Source organism: Vicugna pacos, chromosome 2 (assembly GCF_048564905.1).
Source record: "Vicugna pacos chromosome 2, VicPac4, whole genome shotgun sequence".
Classification (NCBI taxonomy): Eukaryota; Metazoa; Chordata; class Mammalia; order Artiodactyla; family Camelidae; genus Vicugna; species Vicugna pacos.
In genome coordinates, this window is record NC_132988.1 from 115,416,741 (window position 1) to 115,439,090 (window position 22,350).

At 42.5% G+C, this 22,350-nt stretch overlaps 1 protein-coding gene across 1 annotated transcript in view; it reads left to right on the plus strand.

The window, feature by feature from the left end:
- CLNK (cytokine dependent hematopoietic cell linker) overlaps positions 1-22,350 on the plus strand; it is a 140,956-nt gene that overhangs the window by 110,151 nt on the left and 8,455 nt on the right. Inside the window, exons 12-17 of the mRNA XM_072946278.1 lie at positions 601-628; positions 5,401-5,419; positions 7,162-7,243; positions 10,910-10,950; positions 14,042-14,175; positions 17,679-17,756. Coding sequence (XP_072802379.1) covers positions 601-628; positions 5,401-5,419; positions 7,162-7,243; positions 10,910-10,950; positions 14,042-14,175; positions 17,679-17,756 — 382 coding nt within the window. The remainder of the gene's footprint in view (positions 1-600; positions 629-5,400; positions 5,420-7,161; positions 7,244-10,909; positions 10,951-14,041; positions 14,176-17,678; positions 17,757-22,350) is intronic.

The window sequence follows — 22,350 nt, forward strand, 5'->3', positions numbered from 1 at the left end:
CTAATTGACTCAGCTGTCAGTATGAAAGGAAGCTTGGCATTTCTTCTGAGACCCATCCAATGGCCACTGTATCAGTTCCAGGTTGAATTCCTTCCCGCCCTTCAGTGTCGTGTTTTTTCCGTCTTAGATCTCCTGTCATTACCAGCATCCTTTCTCTCACACATGCCTCCCTGGGGTCCCGCTGTACCAGAACTTCATATTTTAAAATACTTTATATTTCCGCAAAGCAAAAAAAAAAATTAAGAGCTTTAAAATCAAGGAAATGTAGCAGGTCTGACCGTGCTAATGAAACCTGAGGTGGAAAACCAAACGTCAGGAGAAATGATGTTATTTAAATTCTCCAAAAATGAAAAGCAAGTTTATTCATGTCTTTTCTTTCACCACCTTTTATATTGGCTCATAACTTCTTCTTTTGCTTGGAAAATTATGAGAAAAATGACCTGGCTTTAATTTTATAAAACAGTGGTAAATATCACACTGGACTATGGGCTATTCATTTGACAGTGAAATGTAATCAAGGGTTTTTAAGGACTCAGAATGATTTTGTCTTGATCACTATGACCTGTATTTTATTTGACACCATTTTTCTTTTCCTTGCAGACAGATAAGCTTAAAGGACTTGAGTGAGGTAAGTAACAATTCTGTCCTCAGAAACAAAGAAGGGAATTTTTGTACATTGTCTGCGATGGGCAAGATCCTTAATTATCATAATAGTTGTGCTCGATATGTATTAATACCCCTATTTTAAAGGGGATAAAACTAAAGCAAAACAAGGTAAGCTTGAGACTTTAAACCAAATTCATATTTTGCCACCATAGTCAGTGCTTATCGGTAAAGTGATGAGGAGAGATGGCCATGACCCATGGAAGACCGATGGCTCCCAGTCTCTAGCATCACAGAACCAAATGTGGGAAACCGTCCTATAGCGTGCCATTTGTTTTTCACAAGAAAGACGGGTCTGCAAGGTGGAAGAAATATGAGATACAGAGTCACAGCGACCCGGGTTAGAATCCCTCTCTGCCACCAACTACTTTGTGAACTCAGGCGAACCCTCCCACCCCGACTCCACCCCAGTCCTGGGTCGTAAAAAAATACAGATGGGTGCACTCAGCTTTGCAAAGTTGTTGTGACAAAGGCAGAGTCACTCAAAGCCAGCACGTACACAACCAGGTGACAGCAGAGGCTCAGTAAGTGGCACGAAAGTCGTGTAAGACAGGAGCCACCTCAGAGTCCCTTTGGGTGTTTACTTCCTTAAGCCCCCAAAGAAGTTCCTGGAGCAGATGGTGGGTCCTCACCTCACTCCCACTGGCCTCCTGAGGGGTTTGGTTTTTGTCTTGTATTTGACCTCTGCTTGTACATCTAGACCGTGAGGGTGGATCTCTTTTCCTTCCTTCTTTTTTCTCTTTCTTTGCTCCTCTTTCTTTCTCTTTCTCTCTTTCTTTTTCTCTCTTTCTTTCTTTTTTTAAACATTTTTTAATTGATTTATAATCATTTTACAATGTTATGTCAGACTCCAGTGTAGAGCACAATTTTTCAGTTATACATGAACATATATATTTATTGTCACATTTTTTTCTCTGTGAGCTACCATAAGATCTTGTATATATTTCCCTGTGCTATACAGTAGAATCTTGTTTATCTATTCTACAGTTTTGAAATCCCAGTCTATCTCTTCCCACCCCCTGCCCCCTTGGCAACCACAAGTTTATATTCTATGTCTGTGAGTCTATTTCTGTTTGTTTTGTTTTGTTTTTTTAACATTTTTTATTGATTTATAATCATTTTACAATGTTGTGTCAAATTCCAGTGTTCAGCATAATTTTTCAGTCATTCATGGACATACACACACTCATTGTCACATTTTTTTCTCTGTGAGTTACCATAACATTTTGTGTATATTTCCCTGTGCTATACAGTGTAATCTTGTTTATCTATTCTACAATTTTGAAATCCAAGTCTATCCCTTCCCACCCTCCACCCCCCTGGTAACCACAAGTCTGTATTCTCTGTCTGTGAGTCTATTTCTGTCCTGTATTTATGCTTTGTTTTTGTTTGTTTGTTTGTTTGTTTTTGTTTTTTAGATTCCACACATGAGCGATCTCATATGGTATTTTTCTTTCTCTTTCTGGCTTACTTCACTTAGAATGACATTCTCCAGGAGCATCCATGTTGCTGCAAATGGCGTTATGTTGTCGGTTTTTATGGCTGAGTAGTATTCCATTGTATAAATATACCACTTCTTCTTTATCCAGTCATCTGTTGATGGACATTTAAGCTGTTTCCATGTCTTGGCTATTGTAAATAATGCTGCTATGAACATTGGGGTGCAGGTGTCATCCTGAAGTAGGGTTCCTTCTGGATATAAGCCCAGAAGCCGGATTCCTGGGTCATACAGTATCTTTCTTTCTTTCTTTCTTCCTTCCTTCCTCCCTCCTTCCCTTTCTTTCTTCCTCCCTTTCTTTCTTCTTTCTTTCTTCTTTCTTTTTTCTTTCTTCCTCTCTTCTTTCCTTCCTCCCTCCTTACCTCCATCCTTCTCTTTCTTTCTTTTTTTCTTTCTTTCCTTCTTTCCTTCTTTTTGGAGTTACGAGAATGTTAAAATTAAAAGACACATTCCTAGCTTGTCCTCCAAACAAGACATTTATTACCTCCAATCTGTAAGACCGTCATGTCAAGGAGGAAAACACATGACTGCTGAATGAGAGGCTCCATTCAAGACTTCACCCGGCTCATTCTCTTCTGGGCATTGTTGGACTTCCCAGTGCCACCAGGAAGGAGAAAGCCAGTGGGTGGGGGCATCCTCTGCTGCTAGGGGAATCCACACACCTAAAGGGGCTCCACCACTTTCTTCCTGCAGGTCAGATTTATGTAGCCTAAGCAGGCTGCCACTCAAGATGACCGACATCCATATGTCATTGGTCCGTCTCAAAGGACAATAGGCCCCCCAGTCACAAACAAGCAAGAAGGAAATGGGGGCAGCCAGCCTTAGACAGCAGGCACCATGCAGGACTGTTTGTTTTTCTGGCGACTTTGGTTGGCATTCTGCTAGAAGTTGATATCCTCTAAAGTACAGCAAGGCCTAGTGGAAAAACAAATTCTTCCTCCTTGTCATTTGCCAAGACACGTCCTCATTGTTTGTTTGGCCGAGGGTCAAGGTCACTCCCCAGTCCAAAAGCCCATCTCATGGGACACACGCCATGCTTGTGTAAATGTTCAGGGCTCGCTCACATTACATCTTGGGGACCAGAACCCATTCCAACAAAAACGATGTCCCAACTCGAATTCACATAGCACTTTGTAGTTTTCAAAGAAAGCAGAAACTTATTGCCCCCTTTAATTCTCAAACAAACAAACAAAAAACCCGAAGAGAAAAAGAAGCCTCAGAGAAGGGGTAAGACTTCCCAGAGCTCTCACAGCGGCTGAAGACAGGGCCACCACGGAAAGCCCGAAGTCCCAGTCTATTCCCCATCCTGCTGACTCTGCCCTGCAAAACACCGAGACACCCCTGAGGAAAAACAGTGGAAAAAAAGAAGAACGAATACAGCAAGGAAGGAAAGGATGGGAGGGAGGGGTGGTGGGAAGTAATAAAGAAGGCCTTAGTATTTAACTTGAATATGTTCATTTTCTAACAAAAAAAGTTAAAGAAATGAGGGAGATTTCACTCCACTTCTCTAATTGCATTTGATTTTAAATTCAGAGCCCTCAAGCAAAACTTGGCTGGATCTCAATTAAATCAAACAACCGCTCCCCCAGACAGATGGCTTCTCAGCTGTATTTACAGCAAGGCGTTCCCCCTCCTTTGACAAGCCTGAGAACCACAGCCACAACTGATGGGGCACTTTGAACTGCTAGGTTCAAAGTCCTGGGGAGAACTCAGTGAGGGGGACTTTCAAACCACTCACAAGAAGGGATTCATTCAATACGCTTTTCACTTAGCCTATGGACTTGCCTTGATTTGCTGTCCACGATGAAATGTACGTCCTCTTTCCAGAATCCTGGGGGACGCCAAATCCTTTGAAACAAAAGGGCTTGTCTGTTGGCTAGCCTCAGAGGAGATGGACGATGCCTCTCTGAGCTATTTGTTGATAAAGGTTTTTTGTCTACGAAGCCAGAGTGAGTCTGGAGACCTGGGCTCCAGGACAAGCTCAGCCACAAGATAACTGTGGGAACCTGGGTGAGCGGCCCCACCCCTGTGGCCCTCCTCTGCAAGCCACTGGTTGCAACTTTTCATGGAGCTCAGACAACTTTGAAAATTTGATGAAAGGTTATAATGAAACTTCCTCACCCTGAAAAAAATGTACGTATTTATAAAGGGAAAAAAAATTTGGCTTTTAATTTCAGCAATGTCATAGACCCCATTAGGCCATCCAAGGACCCCTTCCATCCTGCGAGTTAAGAAGCCCTTGTCCAAATGACACCCATGGGCCTCCGGAGCAGACACAGTGCATGAAATGGACTTTGGAAAATTATTTGCAGTTAAGAAAATACTTCAGCAAATACTGTCCTTCTTGCAAGGCGTTTCGATTCTTCAAGAGCATAACAGGGCTCAAGGATGCAAGGCCCATGTGCACATAGACTTTCATGATGAAAAATGATCAGGAATTCTGACCAGTTAAGGAAAGAAAGAGAATGGAAATGTTTGGGAGGATAAAATGTGAACGTTTTCATGTTAATTTTTTAAAATAAAAATTCTAGAACAGGTATAAAGAAAATTAACTGTAGCTCTCATCACTTAAACACAACCTTTATTAATATTTTATCATATGTTCAACATCTTTTTTCGACATACACACATACACACACACGCACATACTCTTGCTTGTAAATGTGTCATGAGCCCAGTTTTTATCCTGAATTTCTCATGTGACTTTGAGACATAGTATAATCTTATCCCATATTCCACATAAGTACCTGCAATGCATTTATTGTATTACAGTAAGTAAGTACAGCTCCAGAATGACTTAGCTCTTAGGTCGTGAAGATTGTCTCCAGCGTTTTGACATTATGAGTGATGATGTACTGAACATCTTTGCATGTGGAACGTGACCTAGATTTCAGGCTGTTGTCTTAGAAAAAGGATCTCATCAACTGAATCATTGGGGTAAATTAAGAGTGTTTCTAAGGCCCTGGATCGCTATGGTTAAACTGGTTTCCCAAAGAGTCAAAGCAATTTATAGTCCCATCTGCAGACTGTATATTTGCCTGTTATATCACATAAAGAGCATAAAATTTTGACTTTTGCTTAGTCTTTTGGAGAATTATTTGTAGATTTTTTTAAATCTGTACTAATAAAAATATTGCCCAAACTCTACTAACCAATTGCTCCAAAGACACACACACTATAAAGTCAAATTCTCTGTCACTAAAAGTCACTCAACATTATTTGTTTTTGATTCAATACAGGTCCTCGGAACAGAAAAAGGTGAACTGTTTGCATTTGCTTCTTCTCCTAATATCATGAAGTTAAATTCTATTCCCGCGTTTACAGCACTAGTCATTTTTTAAAGGATTACTTGTTTCAGGGCCTAGGGTGTACAGGCGTGTGTGTTTGTGTATGTGTGTGTGTGTGCGTGCGCGCATGATGACGTGATCCAGATGGATTCGGGACCTCAGAGTCTGTTCAAGAGTCCTGTGGTCTAAACAGGGTGATTTAAATTGGGGATAGGCTGGAGATCTTTCTTCAGCCACAAGGGGACACACTGTCTGTCACCCCTTGCCACTTTGGAAGGACATTGCTGGCCCCCGGCTCCAGAGAAGCTCTTGGTCTCTCCGTCTTTGATGTCACCCATGCACACACACGTAAGCCCTCATGCATGCACGCATACGTGCATGTGTGCACACTGCTGGTGCCATTGTTGTGGAAACATGCAATCCAACACTCACTTGCTAGCTGGCAGGATGCTAATCAGGTGATATCTTCATGCTCACCTGCTCTCCCTCTGTGAGTCTCAAGTCTGCTCTTCTTTTTATTGAGAAAGTTAGACTTCATTGGGGGCCTAACCTGGGCTTGTGGCTTCCCAAGGGTTTCTGATGGAGTAAGGGTCTGGTGGCAACTCTCAACAATTTTAAAATCTAAAGAAAACTGTGCCCTTTTCCACAATAAATCTCAAATTCCTAACTGAATGTTCAGAAGTTGTTGCCTCAGGCTTCAGTGACTATCAATGCCACGATGTGACATTGTTCAGCTCAGAGGGGTGGCTGTTGATGACTTGAAATGACCTGAAGGACGTGAAACTAGTGGTCTAGTCACTGACTCCAATCCCATTTCAGGTAGTCACAGTCCTTCCGTCACAGCTGTCTGGTTTGTGATCAGGCTTGGACAGAGCACAGAGTAACAACCAAAACTAACATGAGTTCGTGTTGAGGCTTCCTTAACTTTATAACTTACAACTGTAACTGGGAGAGTGTTTTATGGGATTTCATATCATAGTATTATTATGTGCCCTTGGTGATTCTGGATGGCTGGTTAAGATCTGTCCATGATGAAAAGGAAATACAAAGTGGTAACACCAATGACATATGTAATTACTAAGTAAGTCCGGTTCGTAAGGTTGGCAAAACTTTTCAAAACTTGGAGGTCAGGAGGGAAGAACTGAGAAAATGCATGCCTGGTGGGAACCAGGTGGGAACCAGGTGGGAGCCTCTGCTCTACATCAGAATCCTGGGCACTCTCCCGCCCTCTCACAGGAGAGATTGGAGGGTTCCGGTGTGCATGGGACAGTGTCAGGTGTCCCCATACCCTGCATTGCTCAGAATAGTTCTTAAGTTCAACTTTTCTGTTTATGCTTCTATGTAAGTTCTCATTTGAATGCAGAATCCAGCTTCAGTCTACTTCCACTTTCAGCCCTTCCAAAACCAAATGCCTTCCAAGGTAACATTCTATATTTTGGGAAGCTCGACGATGAGTTCTAGATTTAATATTTTTGATAAACTTGTTGAATATTCATCATTCAAAGCAATTTTTATAGTCTCAGGGAGGGGCCATTCCCTGGAGCCAGGGTCCTTGTAGAACATGTGGGTTACAGTTTCCACCGACCATCAACAGACCACTCTTAATAATCAGAGACTTCTTGGAGGAGATTATAGCAGTTCCAAGAGACCTCTAATGGCCCCCAATTGTTTCTCTTTTGCAATCTGATCAAATTATGTGATGCCTTTACACAGTTCCTCACCACCAGATGAAGCCTGAATCATCTCATCTGTCACAAAATCAAAGTACTCAAGAGATTCCTCTTGCCGTTGCCAGGTAAGGAGCCAGGAATCCCTTGTTGGGTCCCAGCCTGGGGGGCAAGCCACGTGTTGTCTGGAATAATGACTCACTAAGGCTTCCTGAGAAAAAGAGCATCTTTTGCCTTTGGTAACGAAGCTCAGTGACGAGGCCCCAGGGAGACCTGTGAATCACGGTTGTTGTTGACGATAATAGCATTGCTATTTCTACACTTTATAAGTGATTGGTTGCTTGTTAGGGACATTTGGGAGATTTAAAGACTTGAATATTAACTAGATAGGATCAACTGGAACTGAGGCAAATCAACCTGGGAAGAAAAGTCGGCGTTTCTAACGAGTCTCAGCTGATGATCACATGGAAGCCGACAGTGACTTTTGAATAGCATTTTATGAATGGCCAGGGGTTGAAAACACCCATTATCTGATGAAATACTTGCCTGATCAGGTTATTGTGACAACTGTCATCCCAACAGAAGAGTCAAGGAAGCTAATAAGGCTCAGGCTGGTGATTCATTGGCCAAGGTCATGTGAATTAGGGGTGGCTTCCTTAAAACAACATGGAGAGCCTCCAAAATCAGTGCCATAAAACCCTCATGACCCCAGCCTGGCCAGTCTCTCCAGCCTCAGTTCATGCCACTCTCCCACTTCCCAGTCTCCATTGCCCCCCTCCCCCGCCACCATCACAGGACATTTGCAAGTGTTATTCCTCTGCCTATAACACTTCCCCTCCCCCATTTCCCTCTCTCTACCCTCTCCCTAATTGGAAAACTCCTCTTTATCCATCAGACCTCAGCTTAAAGACACCCTGAATCCAGGAGATAGTTCTGACCCATCCCCCAGAGGGAATCAAGGAGGCCCAGAGAGGCTGAGTCCCTGCCCATTGAAATCAGTCCAACTCCACTTTTCAATAGTCCATAGCATTCATCCTGACTTGATTCTAAAAACGCAACCCGTGAATCTTGACTTTCCTTGGCGCCTGCCCCAGTTAAGATGCTCTTTTATTTGTTTAGTAAGTATTACCGGACATATACTCTGTTAGTGATGGAACAGAATTGCGGTTAGGAGGGACCCCCAGGAGTCAGACTGGGTTCCTCGCTAGCAAACCATGTGACCTTGGGCAGCACCACTTATCTTGTGTGTGAAGTTGAGTGCAGAGCTAGGCCTGTTCCAAGTGCCCGCTAACCATCACTCTCATTGCCATCGGCAGGCCCCGCGCATCGGGGGTGGGGCCTCCGGCCCCTGTGCCCTTCCCCACCCTCACTTTCTTGTCCTGTTTCACTCCTCCAGTGACACTGTTCTCACTCTTTGGTCTGAGTATTAGGGCTGTGGCTTTGTAACTCTCATCAGGCTGTTTTCTGTGTAAGGCCCAATCTGACACAAAAAACCCTTGCCCATACAAGAAACACTCTTTCTTAATGAAGTTTTCTGAAAGGGGGAAAAAAACCATCACACTGTAGTGAGAGGATAATGAGCTTTCAGTTGGACACACATGTGTAGTACTTGTTCAATGTGATTTGGCTTCTACTGTTTGTTTGTTTATTTGTTTGTTGAATTTAATGAACAAAGTCTCCTGAATTTTCTCCCTCTCTTAAATGTTGCTTCTTCCAGGTCCCCTCTTTGTACTTTTCCCCAAACTGACCTCTAAATGTTGGTATTCCTCAGAGCCTTCCAAGGTCCTTTTTTCTATCAGTAAGGGTGTAAGAAATCCATCCATCTTCACAGTGACAAATGTCAACTCTATACTGATAATTACTAAACCTGTATCTTCTGCCCTAACTGCCCTTTTTAACTCTGAACCCACGTATTGAATTATCCACTGGGCAGTTTTCCTTAAAGAGGGCACAGGCATCTCATATACATAATGTTCAAGTTGAACTCTCCATCTCTACTTTCATTCCCAAACCAGCACTTCCCTCCTACAAACTTTCTCACCTCAGTAAATACTCTCTTTTCCATCTTCACTCTTCCCATCCAATCCTTTTCCAACTCCCAAAATTCTACCTCAAAACATGTCTTAAATCTATTCATTTCTACTCATTACTCCAGTTCCTGACATAGACCACCCGCCATCAACCCTTGTCTGAACTACTGCAGTCAGCTTCTAATGATACTGAACGTCTCCATACCCTACTTTCCACCCACAAGGAACTACTTTCTGACCTTTTGCAGAATAAGCCATGCTTTCTTGCCTCTGAGACTTTGCACCTGCTGTTCCCTCTGCGTGGAACACACCCTTACACCTCACCCATCTCCTATTCACCTTTCAGAAGTCAGCTTAGCTAGGGTATCTCCTAGGAAGACTTTTTTTTTAAGGATGAAGAGATGGTTTTTTAATTTTTAATTTATTTTTTAAACCCTTTTATTGTGGTATGGTTCCTTCCAGGAAGACTTTTCTGACAACCAAACCAACTTTCTCTGAATCAAGCGACTTTCTTCTGCTGCCACAGGATCTATCATGACATTTATCCCACATTGTGATTATGGTCCAGTCATGTCTTCCCTCCATAAATGAAGCTACTTCAGAGCAGAGGCCATGTCTTATTCATGTGGTATTTCCCCAAACAGACTATGCACTTAATAAGTGCTCAGTACATGTTTGCAAAGCGAGAGAATCATCATTTCTATTTGTCCTTGAGACTGAGAATATCCTCGGGGGAAAGTCCTATTCTCTTGACATTTTCTAAAAATGCCCCCAAAGTTAGGGAGGCGAAATTCTGCTATCCATGATTTTTTCCCAGACATTTAACAAAAACTGTACACTGACTCCTAGTAAGAGGATCTTAGTTTTAACAGAATTGAAGGCTTAGATGTCAGTGGAAGTCTGACCAGTGATGGCAACACAGCATGGAGGTTCAATGATCTAATAGCATTTTTATCTACGAAGCAAGTCATAAGACCCCCGGCTACCACGTAGATATAGCAAAAACCAGCTATATGCTCAGTTGATTTCCTCGGTGCTGGAAAAGGGCTAGATTGCATTGAATTAACCCAGAGGCTTGCTTCAGTCACAACACAGAGCACGCTCCATGTAATTAGATTTAACTGTAGTGGCCCCTAGAGTTTATAATGACGGCGCTGACCACAGTGCAAAGTGAACCAGAAGACCAGAGCAGTGTTGCACAAGGCTTAACAGGAAGTGAAGTGCTAACTTGAGACGTCGGTGAGCAGTCTTGGTAACATCGTTACTGTTATGCATAAAAATGCATACTGTGTTATTGTCTTTTATTATATTTTTACAATTCCTCTTTCTTTATGGATTCCCTTATAATAATCCACACAGGTTTCTTTTCACCTAGCTCATAATTTTAAAAGGAATAAAATATACTCTGTATTCGTCTTCCTTGCTGTGGCTGACTCTCCTTCAATCGGTAAACAATTACTACAGCGTAGGATCCCAGTCAGTCACGTGGCATTTTCTACAGTGACTGTACCTATGAGGCAGGTCTACACCCATGGCCTCATTAAAGTAATATGGGAAGAACTTAGATAGGTCAATTTGTTCCATATTTGATGTTTGACTGTCTTGAGAAAGGAATGAACCAGCCTTCTGTCACTTTACAAAACAGAGGATTCTTCTGGCTCATCCAATAACATATGAAGTGCTCCGTCAATGTGACGGGGGCCATGAGCACTGACCTGGCAATGGGAAATACTAACGTTCTTTCAACTGTAACGTTTCCTTCAGCTCCTCATTCATGACACGCAACCACAGCTTACAAAGCAGAGGTAAGAACCCTTTTCGGAAGAATTCTAAAATAAGCAGGTAAGTCATCACACTACGATGTACCTGCACTGTGGCTTAGCTTGTCTGAGCCTCGGAGGCGCTGAGCTGATGTGTATAAATGTATATTTGGCTTGTTTTCATTGGTAGATAACACATTGTCATGTTAATAGAACATACATTTTATCCATAATTAAATATGATCACTTAAGTGGTTTCCAGTTTCTTTCTCTTGGGAATATTAGTTTGTTAAGAACAAGATTGTAGCTGTCTTCCCATGCATATATGATGCTCATGTTTCCCAAGTATGTAATATAAGTGCTCTTTCTAAGAGTGAACGCCCAGATCTTAGAATATTCCTCTCTTCATTTGCACTAGATGCATTTCCCAAAGTAGACACATCACTTCATTTCACCAACAGCTTATGAGGCCCCAAGGTTCCCCATCTTCTCCAACAGTTGTTTTTGACAAATGTTTAGCTATTACCAACCCACTGAGTATAAAATAGATTCAGCTTAAGAAAAGTCTGTGATGGGATTTCAAAATTTGCAGATACTGACAGGCATATGTAGAAAAGATAAACAAGATTGTACTGTGTAGCACAGGGAAATCTATACAAGATCTTGTGGTAGCTCACAGAGAAAAAAAAGTGACAATGAATGTATGTATGTTCATGTATAACTGAAAAATTGTGCTCTACACTAGAATTTGACACAACACTCTAAAATGCCTATAACTCAATAAAAAAAGTTAAAAAAAAAAGAAATAGGCTTAAAACTATAAAAAAAAAGTCTTTGAAATGGAGAAAATAAAACTAGCCTCTCTTACTAATTGATTGTGAAGATAAAAATCAGAAGGCTACCAGGTCCATGGAGATACCTGAAGCAGCATGTAAGTGTAGTGATCTACTACTGTGGATGGTGGATTTTGATATTGTTAGTATTATTTTGCCCAAACTGCCCAGATTTGTCATGTTCTTTTGTCTTTCTCGCTTCACTCGCTATGCCATGGAGATTGTGTGTTCAGATCTAATGCTTTATTAATCTCTCTCTGCTGAGCCACCAGAGAGGGCGTGGGGCTGGAGGAAGCAGACCGCGTGGGATACAGTGGAAAGGCCGGGGGGCTCTACTGACCTCGCCCAGCTCTGCCTCTCTCCACGTAGGGTCAGCGTGAGCAAGGGGATTCTTGGAGCATCACCATCCCCTATTCATAAAATTCAAATGACAATATTAACTCACAGGGTTCATATCCCCTTCCCCAAAATACAAAAAAAACTTAGGATGCTTTTGTTCTGACGACACAGACTCTGCACTGTTTGGAGGTAGTGATCTTTTACCGATAATATAGAATTTGAAAAGCAGAGATGTCTTTAGCGTTATTCCTATTCTTAGTCATAAATTGGTGCACGAAATTAACTTACTACAATGGATGTAATTTAAACTTTAAGTAGTCAAACACTTTTCTGCAACAAACATTTTGACACATGTCATTCTCTATAACACTCTCAGGCTCACCGTTAAAAGCCACAATCCTTGGGACCACTAAAATACAACTTCCAATGTTTCAGGAAAACTCTTAGCTCTTCCTAGTAAACCTAGAGAGAAATGTGGTATTTGGATGACAAAAAGCAAAATAAATACACATATAACTTAAGCGTTATGGTAACTGGCTTATAAATATTTGCCAATGTTTTATTTAGTATTTTGCCTCAAAAATATAGTGTGTGAAAAGCATCCTGTTCTTTCAAAGTTCTTGAGAAGCTGCTGACCAGACCTGTAAGTTTTGTTATGTTTGCTAGACTGAATTAAGACAAAATAGCTTATAATTCTGCCTTTACGTTAATCAACTCATGTCCATTTTATATGTTATTATTGTCCAGTATTTTATTTTGGTATTGTTTTTATATCCTCAAGGCTTTATAACTTTTACACAGTTAATCCTTGCTTAAAATTACTAACATATTTGTGAGTATCTTTGTTTAGTGTTCCTTCTAACACCTCACTCCTTCCTTGTGGCCCTAATTTCTTGAAATTCATCTTTTATTAATATTTATGGGAATGACACAATGGAAATATGTTCTTTTTACTGAAGTATATAGAGAAAGTGCCACGTCAAAACTTGACGAGTAGTAGTGGCTTAGAGCTTAGGCACCATATGAAATCAAAACCTTTCCAGTGAATTTTTTGTATCCTGTTACTTACGATCACTTGATCTATCTTCTCTTTTAAAGAATCTTTTACTCAGGCACAGTTTTGTAACATGATACATTAGTCCCTTGGGAAACAGCGATTCATAGACCTGCGCAGATCTTTCCCATGTTGACTTATTATGTAATAGTTTTTAAAATCACGTTTGCAAGTAACACCTCGGATCTCATCAGAAAAGGCGAACTGTGGCTATGCGGTTACGTCACAGTGGCACATATAAGTATTTCCAAATTCCAGTGTACACTTGAGAAGTTTAATTTTAAAACTGGCAACAAATACCATCAGTTATTTTCCATGCAGTGACAGGCCCACGTTGTTCATTTTTAATAAAGTGTCTGCCAGATGCCCAAGTCTGAATAACCAGAGTTTGTCTGCCAGTCATTCTTTCAGGTTAAAAAAGAGATGTTCCAGAAAAACAAAAAGTTACTCTTTAACATTTTTTTAAAAAAGGTGTGTCCTGAGTTGGGAACAAACTTGGCTTGTTTCAAAAACTGAGCAGAGTTCTTTGCAGTCAGAACAGAGTGGACAGTGTAGGGGGCAGATGGAGAAATAAGAAGAGAAAGATTATCCGGGGCCTTATTGACAGACTTTAAAATATTCGGATTTTCTTTCGAGTGTAAAGGAAATCGCGGAAGGCTTTGTCCCCAGGGGGTAGCAAAGCCAGAATTACATTTTTTAAAGATTACTCTGGATGCCCAGAGAGATGGAAACAAAAGCTGAAGCTAGAGGACGGTCCAGAGGAGACTGCTGTCCAGGGTGAGATGCTGGTGGTGAAGACCAAGAGGCCGCCACAGACGCAGGAGAGAGTGATGCGTTCTGGCCCCTCGCTGCAGGCAGGCAATCTGAGACAGTAACACATCATGTTTCAATGTGAATTTACTTCCCCCAGATCATAGAGAAAGCACGCAGTCCTGCCCTCCTCAGAGATGCCCGTTTCCAGCCAGCCACGGCCCTCAGGAACACTCCCCACACTATAAAAACGCAAGCTGGAAGAAACCTTTCCCTGCGAGGTCTGATGAAAAGGTAAAAACAGATGCTTCTCTGCAATATTTTTCTAGATTTTCTGGATTTGCAACCTTTTTTTTTTTGCCCTCCAATATTTTCTGGAATTTAGACTCTAAAGAAAGCTTTACTGAACAACGCCTAAGAGGTGGTCGTTTTGATTGGCTTTGATTCCCCCGCCCCTTTCTGGCCATATATTATTGGATTTTAATATTTTTAAAGTATTTTGCTGTATGACATTTTATATTGCCATTTCACTGGCTTCTTTAGCTTACATATTTCCAGATTCTCAAAGTGCTTTATTTTTAATTCATCCAAAAAAACATAGAGATATTTAGGACTGGTTTGTATTTATTGGCTATTCAGTCATCTTTCAGGATTAATGAGGATTTACATATTGCAACTGTTTTTCCAACAAAATATTCACATGTCGTATGCTCATTACGCTTGAACAGTCTGCCAAGCATGTGTTGAGCACTTATTGTATATCGGACAGGGTGCTAGAAGTTATGGTCCCTGCCCCAGAGGAGGCGTAAAGAGGGGAGAGACGCAGACAGATAATAGATGTATTCTTGCTTGTCCTTCATCTACTTCCTGGTCCCTTTCTAAAATATTCTCCATCCTGACAATCAGTTCTTTTCAGATCATGTTGCACTTACATTTGCCTATATGGGAGGATGAAATTTTCTTTGTCTCTTCCGTGTGTCTTCCTCCATCACCTTTCGACATTACTTATTAGTGTCTTTGACTATAAGGCACAGAAGGACACGCTTCCTCTGGGTCTCCATCCCATGGCCTCACATGCTCAGGGGCCTGCAGCAGAGCTTACAGAATGTTTTAAGCAGAAGCAGGACGTGTGGGATATTTCTGGTCAGTTTCTCGTACCTCCTGTGCTATCCTAAAGGTCACTTGTTGTTCTTATATTTGTATTATTTAATTTGACCTTAATTCCAAAAGAAGTCCTCCACTCTCAAGTAAGACATTGGGAAGTCTTTGCACATAATTCTTTGATTGCCCCTCCTTCTGCACCTGGCTCCCCTCCCCTCCGTCATCTCCTTCGTAAACACTGGAATCCCCGGGTCCTCACCACACGCCTACACAAAATCAGGCCCCTCCAAAAGCCTGGATTCCTGGGCGTGGGAGAGGTTTACACTAACGCAGGATTTGCCTGATTTCAACTATTTGAATTCACCTTCGTGTTCTGTGACATATCCACGCAGCATCAATAATAATGTTATATTTATCAATATTCTTAGTTAACTCCTTTTTCATTTTGTGTGGCTGCTCTACACAGAAAACCAGCATTCACATACCGTAGGTAGAAAGCAACCTTAAAACTAACTGTAGCCTTCCCCTTCTAGGGATACACCTGAAAGAAATGAAAGGAAGGACTCGAACAGACATTCGCACATTCTTGTCCATAGCAGCACTATTTACAACAGCCAAGCTGTGGAAACGACCCCAATGTCCATCAGCGGATAAACGGAGACACAAAACGTAGTAACACAGCTCTAAAAAGAAATGCAATTCTGACACGTAGAAGAACCTTAAAAACATTATGCTCAGTGAAATAAGCCCGAGGCCAAAGGGCGAATATATGGTTTTACTTACATGAGAGTCGACTAGGTCAATTCACAGAGACAGAAAGCAGAGTGTGGTGACTAGGGGCTGGAGGCGGAGGTAGTGGGAGTCGGTGTTCGCTGTGTATGGAGTTTCCATTTGGGATGATGGAAGCATCCTGCAGCTGGATGGGTAGGGGTGACGGCTCCAAAGCAAAGCAGTGTGCCCAATGCCACTGCCTTGTACATTTGAAAATGGTTAAATGGTAAATCTTCTGGTGTGTGTATCTCACCACATTTTTTAGAAGTCTCGCTGTAGCACCAACAAAACAAGGCTATTAACTTGTAGCAGGACGCCGTCGCTCGTGAGGGGATCTCAGTGCAAGGGCTGCCCCTCTGCCACAGGAGCGGGGGAGTGCCCGGGAGGTGGTAAGGGCAGACTAGCATCAGAATGAAGCAGTCCTCTTGAGTTATTCAAAGGGCTGGAAAGAGAACCGTGAGGGGACGATTCCTGCCCCCAGGTAATTCCGAGTCATTTATGCCAGCCAGCACCCATGACCACCCCTGGAGGACCACGGGGCTACTAAATCTTTAAGCGTCTTCCAGCCTGAACAAGTGAATAAAATCAGAGGAGACGGAACGCACCGTGACTGCGCCTTGTCAAAGCCCCAGGCGGGCCAAGAGGCTCCCCAGAAGCAGCAGACCACTCTGAGCACAGAGAGCTCACTCTTCGGCAGGGAGGTGGGGCTCTGGGGCATCCTTTGTTTCTGGAGCCTGTTTCCGGGCTTTACTGGGATGGAGCAGAGCCAGTCCTGCCTCTGGACCTTCCCTGGGGGTAGGGACTAGGCAAAGGTATTCACTGCAAAGGACGCCTCCAATAAGAGATGACTTTGATCCCGAACTTGATGGAGAATAGCAGAGTCAGGTAGGAGGAGAGAGTGAGGAGCAGGGGGATTCCAGGAAGCGGGGCTCCTCATGCCAAGTCCTGACGCTGTGCGTCCAGACAACGGCAAACGGCGTGCTATGCCCGTGTCCTCAGACTGGGCGCAGGGAGCGGGAAGTGAGGCTGGAGAGGTAGGGTGAAGCTAGCCCATGCCTTTCTGAGTGGTGCTCACACATGCTTGGTGTATCCGGCGCTGGGAGGACCAGGGACTCACACTGAGAGCACAAAGCCCTGATGCCGCGTCCCTGGTTCTTGCCAACCACGGGACCGAAGCTGGCTTCCTGAGCCTCCACTGTCCTGGCAATGCCTGCATCACAAGGTTCCTGCAGATGTGGACTGGGACAATAAATGAGGAAGGGCCTTGGGGCTGTTGGATCCATTCAGGGGCTGAATCAATATTATTATCCTTGAAACTTGGTAAAGGAATTGCAGATCCATGGTGCATCTCTCTGACTTCCCTTCCTTCCTCTCTGTCATGGTAGATTTTACAAACAAAAGAAATAAATGAGTGTAAATAAAGTAGATGGCAGACAGCTAGGGTTCGAATCCCAGTCCTACCACATGTGACTTTAGGCAACTGGTATAAAGATGCTCTCAGTCTGCACCTGTCGTCCCCTCCCCTGCTGTTTTTATGATGACTATGGCCTCTTAGAGGCTTCATAAACAATGAACACCCCACCTCGGGAAGCTTCAGCAGGTACAGATTCAGAAAGCACTAATAGATAGGTTTATGACCCATTCTGAGTGTGGAGCCAAAGCACCTTTCTCAGGAGATGGAGTGACATTTCCGGTTCCTTTCAAGGACAGACAGACTTTGTCATGCCAATTTCATGATTCCTAAGCTGCTGCTACTTTTTCTGTGTCCATCTCGATATTCAGGGACGGAAATTTTGTACTGCATAGCTGCTATGAGTCCAACTGTGATTTGGCACTGGTGGAACAAAAGTAAATTTTAATTAATTAATCATTAATCCTTCCTTCCCTTTGAGCCTAAGATATTCATCACTTAATCTGTCCTGCAGGATGTCCAGCACAATGAATGGTACATTGGAGAATACAGTCGTCAGGCGGTGGAAGAGGCATTGATGAAGGAGAACAAGGTAATGGCTTAGACAGGGACCATCCCACTGTTTCTGTAGCCATCCTGTTTCTGTAGCAGCATGTTTTCTGCCCATAGATCGTGGGATGTGACAAGCAGTGTGACAAGTACTGGGTCCTGCCTCACCCTGTACTTCTCAGTGCTGGGGAGGTTGTAACTGAAAGGGGGCTTTCAAATAGAGTTTTAGGTTTGCGACTTGGTTGTATCACTTATCAGCTGTGGGACTTTTTCAAGTTCTTAAGCATCTTTAAGTGCAGGTCTCTTTATTTGTCAAATGAAAATAGTAAAGTCAACTCTAAGGAACTATCTTGGAGATCAAATGTGGAAGCTGGGGTAGAAATGGGGGTTGCAGTGGAAGAGGCCTTCCTTCTTCTTTCTTCAAGTTTCATCTCCTTCCTACAGATCTGCCTGAAGTACAGTTGGGTCTTTATGTTTCACTTCTACAGGAATGGAGCAGGGCGCGTGAATGCTGTAATAGTCAGAATGTGATAGGTTATGCTGTAGTAACAAACAACCCCAAGATTTCAGCTACTTAGCGTAACAGAGCTTTATTTTTTGCTTGAATTCTGTGCTCAAGGCAGGTTTGGGTGGGTGGACCTGGACTGCTGGAGGCTCCATCTCCATGTGTGCTCACACCATACACAGTCTGTCAACACAGCCTCTCAAATGTACCCGACTGTGTATCTGCTCACATTTCATCAGCCAGAGTAAATCACAGGACCAGACCTAACTTCAACGAGGGTAGAGAAGTACAAAGCTACCATGTGACCAGAAAAAAGAGAAGACCTGGAATATTGGTGATCAGGTCAAATGACTACTATAACCATCATCATAAATAGAAAACAGTTACTAAGCAACTACTCTACTCTGTGCAAAGGACTACACTGGATTGTCTAGATGTGATAGAAAGGCTCTCAAGGTAAATGCATCATCAAAACCTGTCCTCAACTAACCAATACAACGGTCATTGTTGAATGAGGAGATAAAACCAAGTCAGTTAATTAGTGGATGAGTGAATGAATAGTAGGCCCCCAATGAATTTTAATAAAAACCTAGCTCTCAGAATTGATATTATAAAATTAAATAAACTATATGTAAGCTGCTACAGTAAACAGAATAATGTTCCTTCTACCATGATATGCCCACGCTCTAAACCCCAAGACCTGTGGCTGTGTCACCTTATATGGAAAAGGAGTTTGCAAATGTGATTAAGTTAGGGATCTTGAGCTAGAGAGGTTATTCTGGATTATCTGAAAGGGTTTAATGTAATCACAAGTGTCCTTATAAGAGGGAGGCAGGAGTGTCAGAGTCACAGTGAGAGGGCCACAAGTCAAGCACTGGTGGAGGCTTCTGGAAGCTGGGAAAGGCAGGGAAAGGCATTCTCCCCTAGAATCTCTAGAAGGAACATAGTCCTGCTGAACCTTGATTTTAGCCCCTTGAGACCCATGTCAGACTTCAACCCACTGAACTATAAGACAATAAAATTTGTGTTTTAGGCCACTGAGCTCATGGGAATTTGTTATAGCAACAGTAGGATTGTTGCTATATTGCTAACATTGTTATCTTGAACATATTCGGAATTAATGAAACCATCTCATTCTCCAGATGAGGAAACCTAAGCTACATCAAGGTTTCAGTCCCAAGGTGGAGAAAGAGGCAGAACCTGAACTCAATGTCAGTGCTCACAGAACCACAGCTGCCTCTAGCAGACACTATAGTTCTTTATGTTCTAGAAGGGGAGTCACAGGTGGCTGGGTAGCACCTTGCCTCGAGGACCCTCCCTCCCCGCTCCCCTGGGAATCCCACCCACAGCTGACCTCCGCTGGGTTGAATGGTGGGGCAGTGGTGCCGACTCCAGCCCTGCCTCTTGTCCTTGGCTAACCAGCCATCATCCTCCCTGAGACTACTTCCCAGGGGAAAAACCCCTCTTAGAAGGCAGGCTTCCAGGAGGCTGTGCAGCTGGTGCTGGAAGGTCAGCGTGCCTGTCACGTGGTGTCCTCTCGGCGACGTTAGGCACTCGATGCTCCCTTGCCTCCCGTTCTGTGTGCCGTTCTCTGCCTCCTCCCAGAAAAGCCCTGAGAAGGCAGTATCTTGCTGAATGACTTCATATTTTCCTATTTTGTTTGCCTCAGTTTGTTTTGTCAAAACCTGTTTCCCATTTATGTCAGATAATTAATTGCAGGATTGCCCAGATTCATTGTGACCAAGTCGTCGCGGAGTTTAAGATGATAAATCCCAAAACTGGCCACGTGTCTTGGCCGCCTCTCACTTGCTGATCTTTGGCAGCATTCTGGGCTTGAGTCTTTTGTGGGGTTTTTTTTGTTTTTTTTTTTTTTTGAAGTGTAGTCGGTTACAATGTGTTAATTTCTGGTGCACAGCATAATGTCCCGGTCATGCATATACATACATACATTCGTTTTCATATCCTTTTTCATTAAAGGTTATTACAAGATATTGAATATAGTTCCCTGTGCTATACAGAAGAAACTTTTTTTAAATCTATTTTTATATATAGTGGCTAACATTTGCAGATCTCAAACTCCCAAATTTATCCCTTCCCACTCTTTCCTTGGTAACCATAAGATTGTTTACTATGTCTGCGAGTCTGTTTCTGTTTTGTAGAAGAGTTCATAGTGTCCTGGCGTGAGTCTTAAAGCTTTAATTACAGTGAATGTTTTAGGCAAAACAGGTTCCAGAAAATTCCTCAGTCCCACTTTATGTACTTAGAGTCGGTATACTGAGAGCAAGAATTTGGACTTGACCTTTAGGGATTCCATTGACTAGCTGCAATGTGTTAGGGGTTCCACTTAGACAATTAGACCCCAATTCCCTCACCTGTAAAGTGGGCATAAATTACCTCCTCAAACTTTATGTAAAGATCAAATGAGGGAACGTGTATAAAGTGCTTGGCATCTTGAGGGCAGTCCTCAATAAACCTTAGCTGCCAGCATCATCATAGCATCACCATGGTTTTATAGTATTATTTATAAATGTAATATATTTGTAGTATTATTATAGAGTACCATAACCATTATTATGTATTTATATATAATATCTATAAATATTTGTCATAGGTAATGTAATTTATATAAACATATAGGTAATAAATAGAGGAGACAATAATGTATAACAATTAGTTATTATGAATATAAATTATCCCATATAACACCTATCTATATAAAGAATAGATAGCACATACTACACACACCTAATTAGATCTATTATTTTTTTAACTAATATTTTATTTTATTTACAATGTTGCCTTAGTTTAGGTGTATAGCAAAGTGATTCAGTTTTACATATATATATATTCTTTTTTCAGATTCTTTCCCATTATATGTTATTACAAGATATTGAACATAGTTCCCTGTGCTCTACAGTAGGTCCTTGTTGTTTATCTGTTTTTTATATAGTTGTGTGTATCTGTTTTTTAGATCTATTCTTTATGTGTTACTTATAACCAGCTGTAGAGAATCTATGCAATTACAGTAACAGATTTTTCAGTATTTTTCATCATACAAATGACGTGACGTAACCACAGAACTACGCCATGTGTGTGTGTTTATGTTCAGGAGAACCGCTCCACTTCTTAGCCTTTTACAACCAGACCTTCATCCTCAGCTACCCCACAGGGAATGCCTTATTACTTGATACTATAGTTAGAGTCTACCTATTTGCAGCCCCCAGATCATTTCACACTGTTGACTTTCTTTTGGAAACCCTGGCTGTCCGCCCCTCAGCTTCTGTGATGCTGAAGCTTCTGGATTTCCATACCGCTGAGATGTCTCCTTCGACTCCTTCCCTCTCCCCTTCCCTGCTCAGCACTCCCTGCACCTTGCCCCAGGCTGCATTTTCTTCTCCCCTGTAAGTTTTGATACCAAGGACTTTGAAGCCCCACATCTCTTTGGGGGATCCTAGTCCTATATTGACATCTCCCCACGCAGAGGACCAATTTATAACGCTCAAAGCTTCTCCTGCTCAAAGCCTGCAGTGGCTCCCAGTATCTCTAGAACGATAACCTGAGCATCCACAGAACAGGAAATATGTGACCACTGGCTGGTGAAGGGAAGCACACCCAGGGAGGGGAGGAGAGAGCTACTCCATGCAAAAGCTGGGAGCCCAAAAGCAAGATGGTGCCTTTGAGAAATGGTGGCTTGACTGGCGCCACCATCCAGGGGCTGGAGACTGAAGGAGTGATGAGAGATAAACCGCAGGAGAGGCTGGTGCATTTCTCCATGGACCAAGTTTGTAGGTATGATGCTGAAGACAGGAGGGGACGTCAGAGTGTGAAGGAAAAGCCCAGCTGGGCTAACAAGCTAAGTCACAAATCTAAGGATAACAAGTGTCGGATTACTGATCTGAGTTCTGCTGGGCTAACTCGTAAATCTGAAGTTTAGTGTCAGTCTATTGGGCTAACGAGCTCAGTCACAAATCTAAGTGTGGTAAGTGTCGGTTTACTGATATAAGTTCTGCCGGGCTAACTTGTAAATCTAAAGTTTAGTGTCAGTTTACTGGGCTAACAAGCTAACTCGTAAATCCAAGCTCAACAAGTGTCAGTAACGTGATCTGTTCCAAATTGATAAGCTCCAATATAC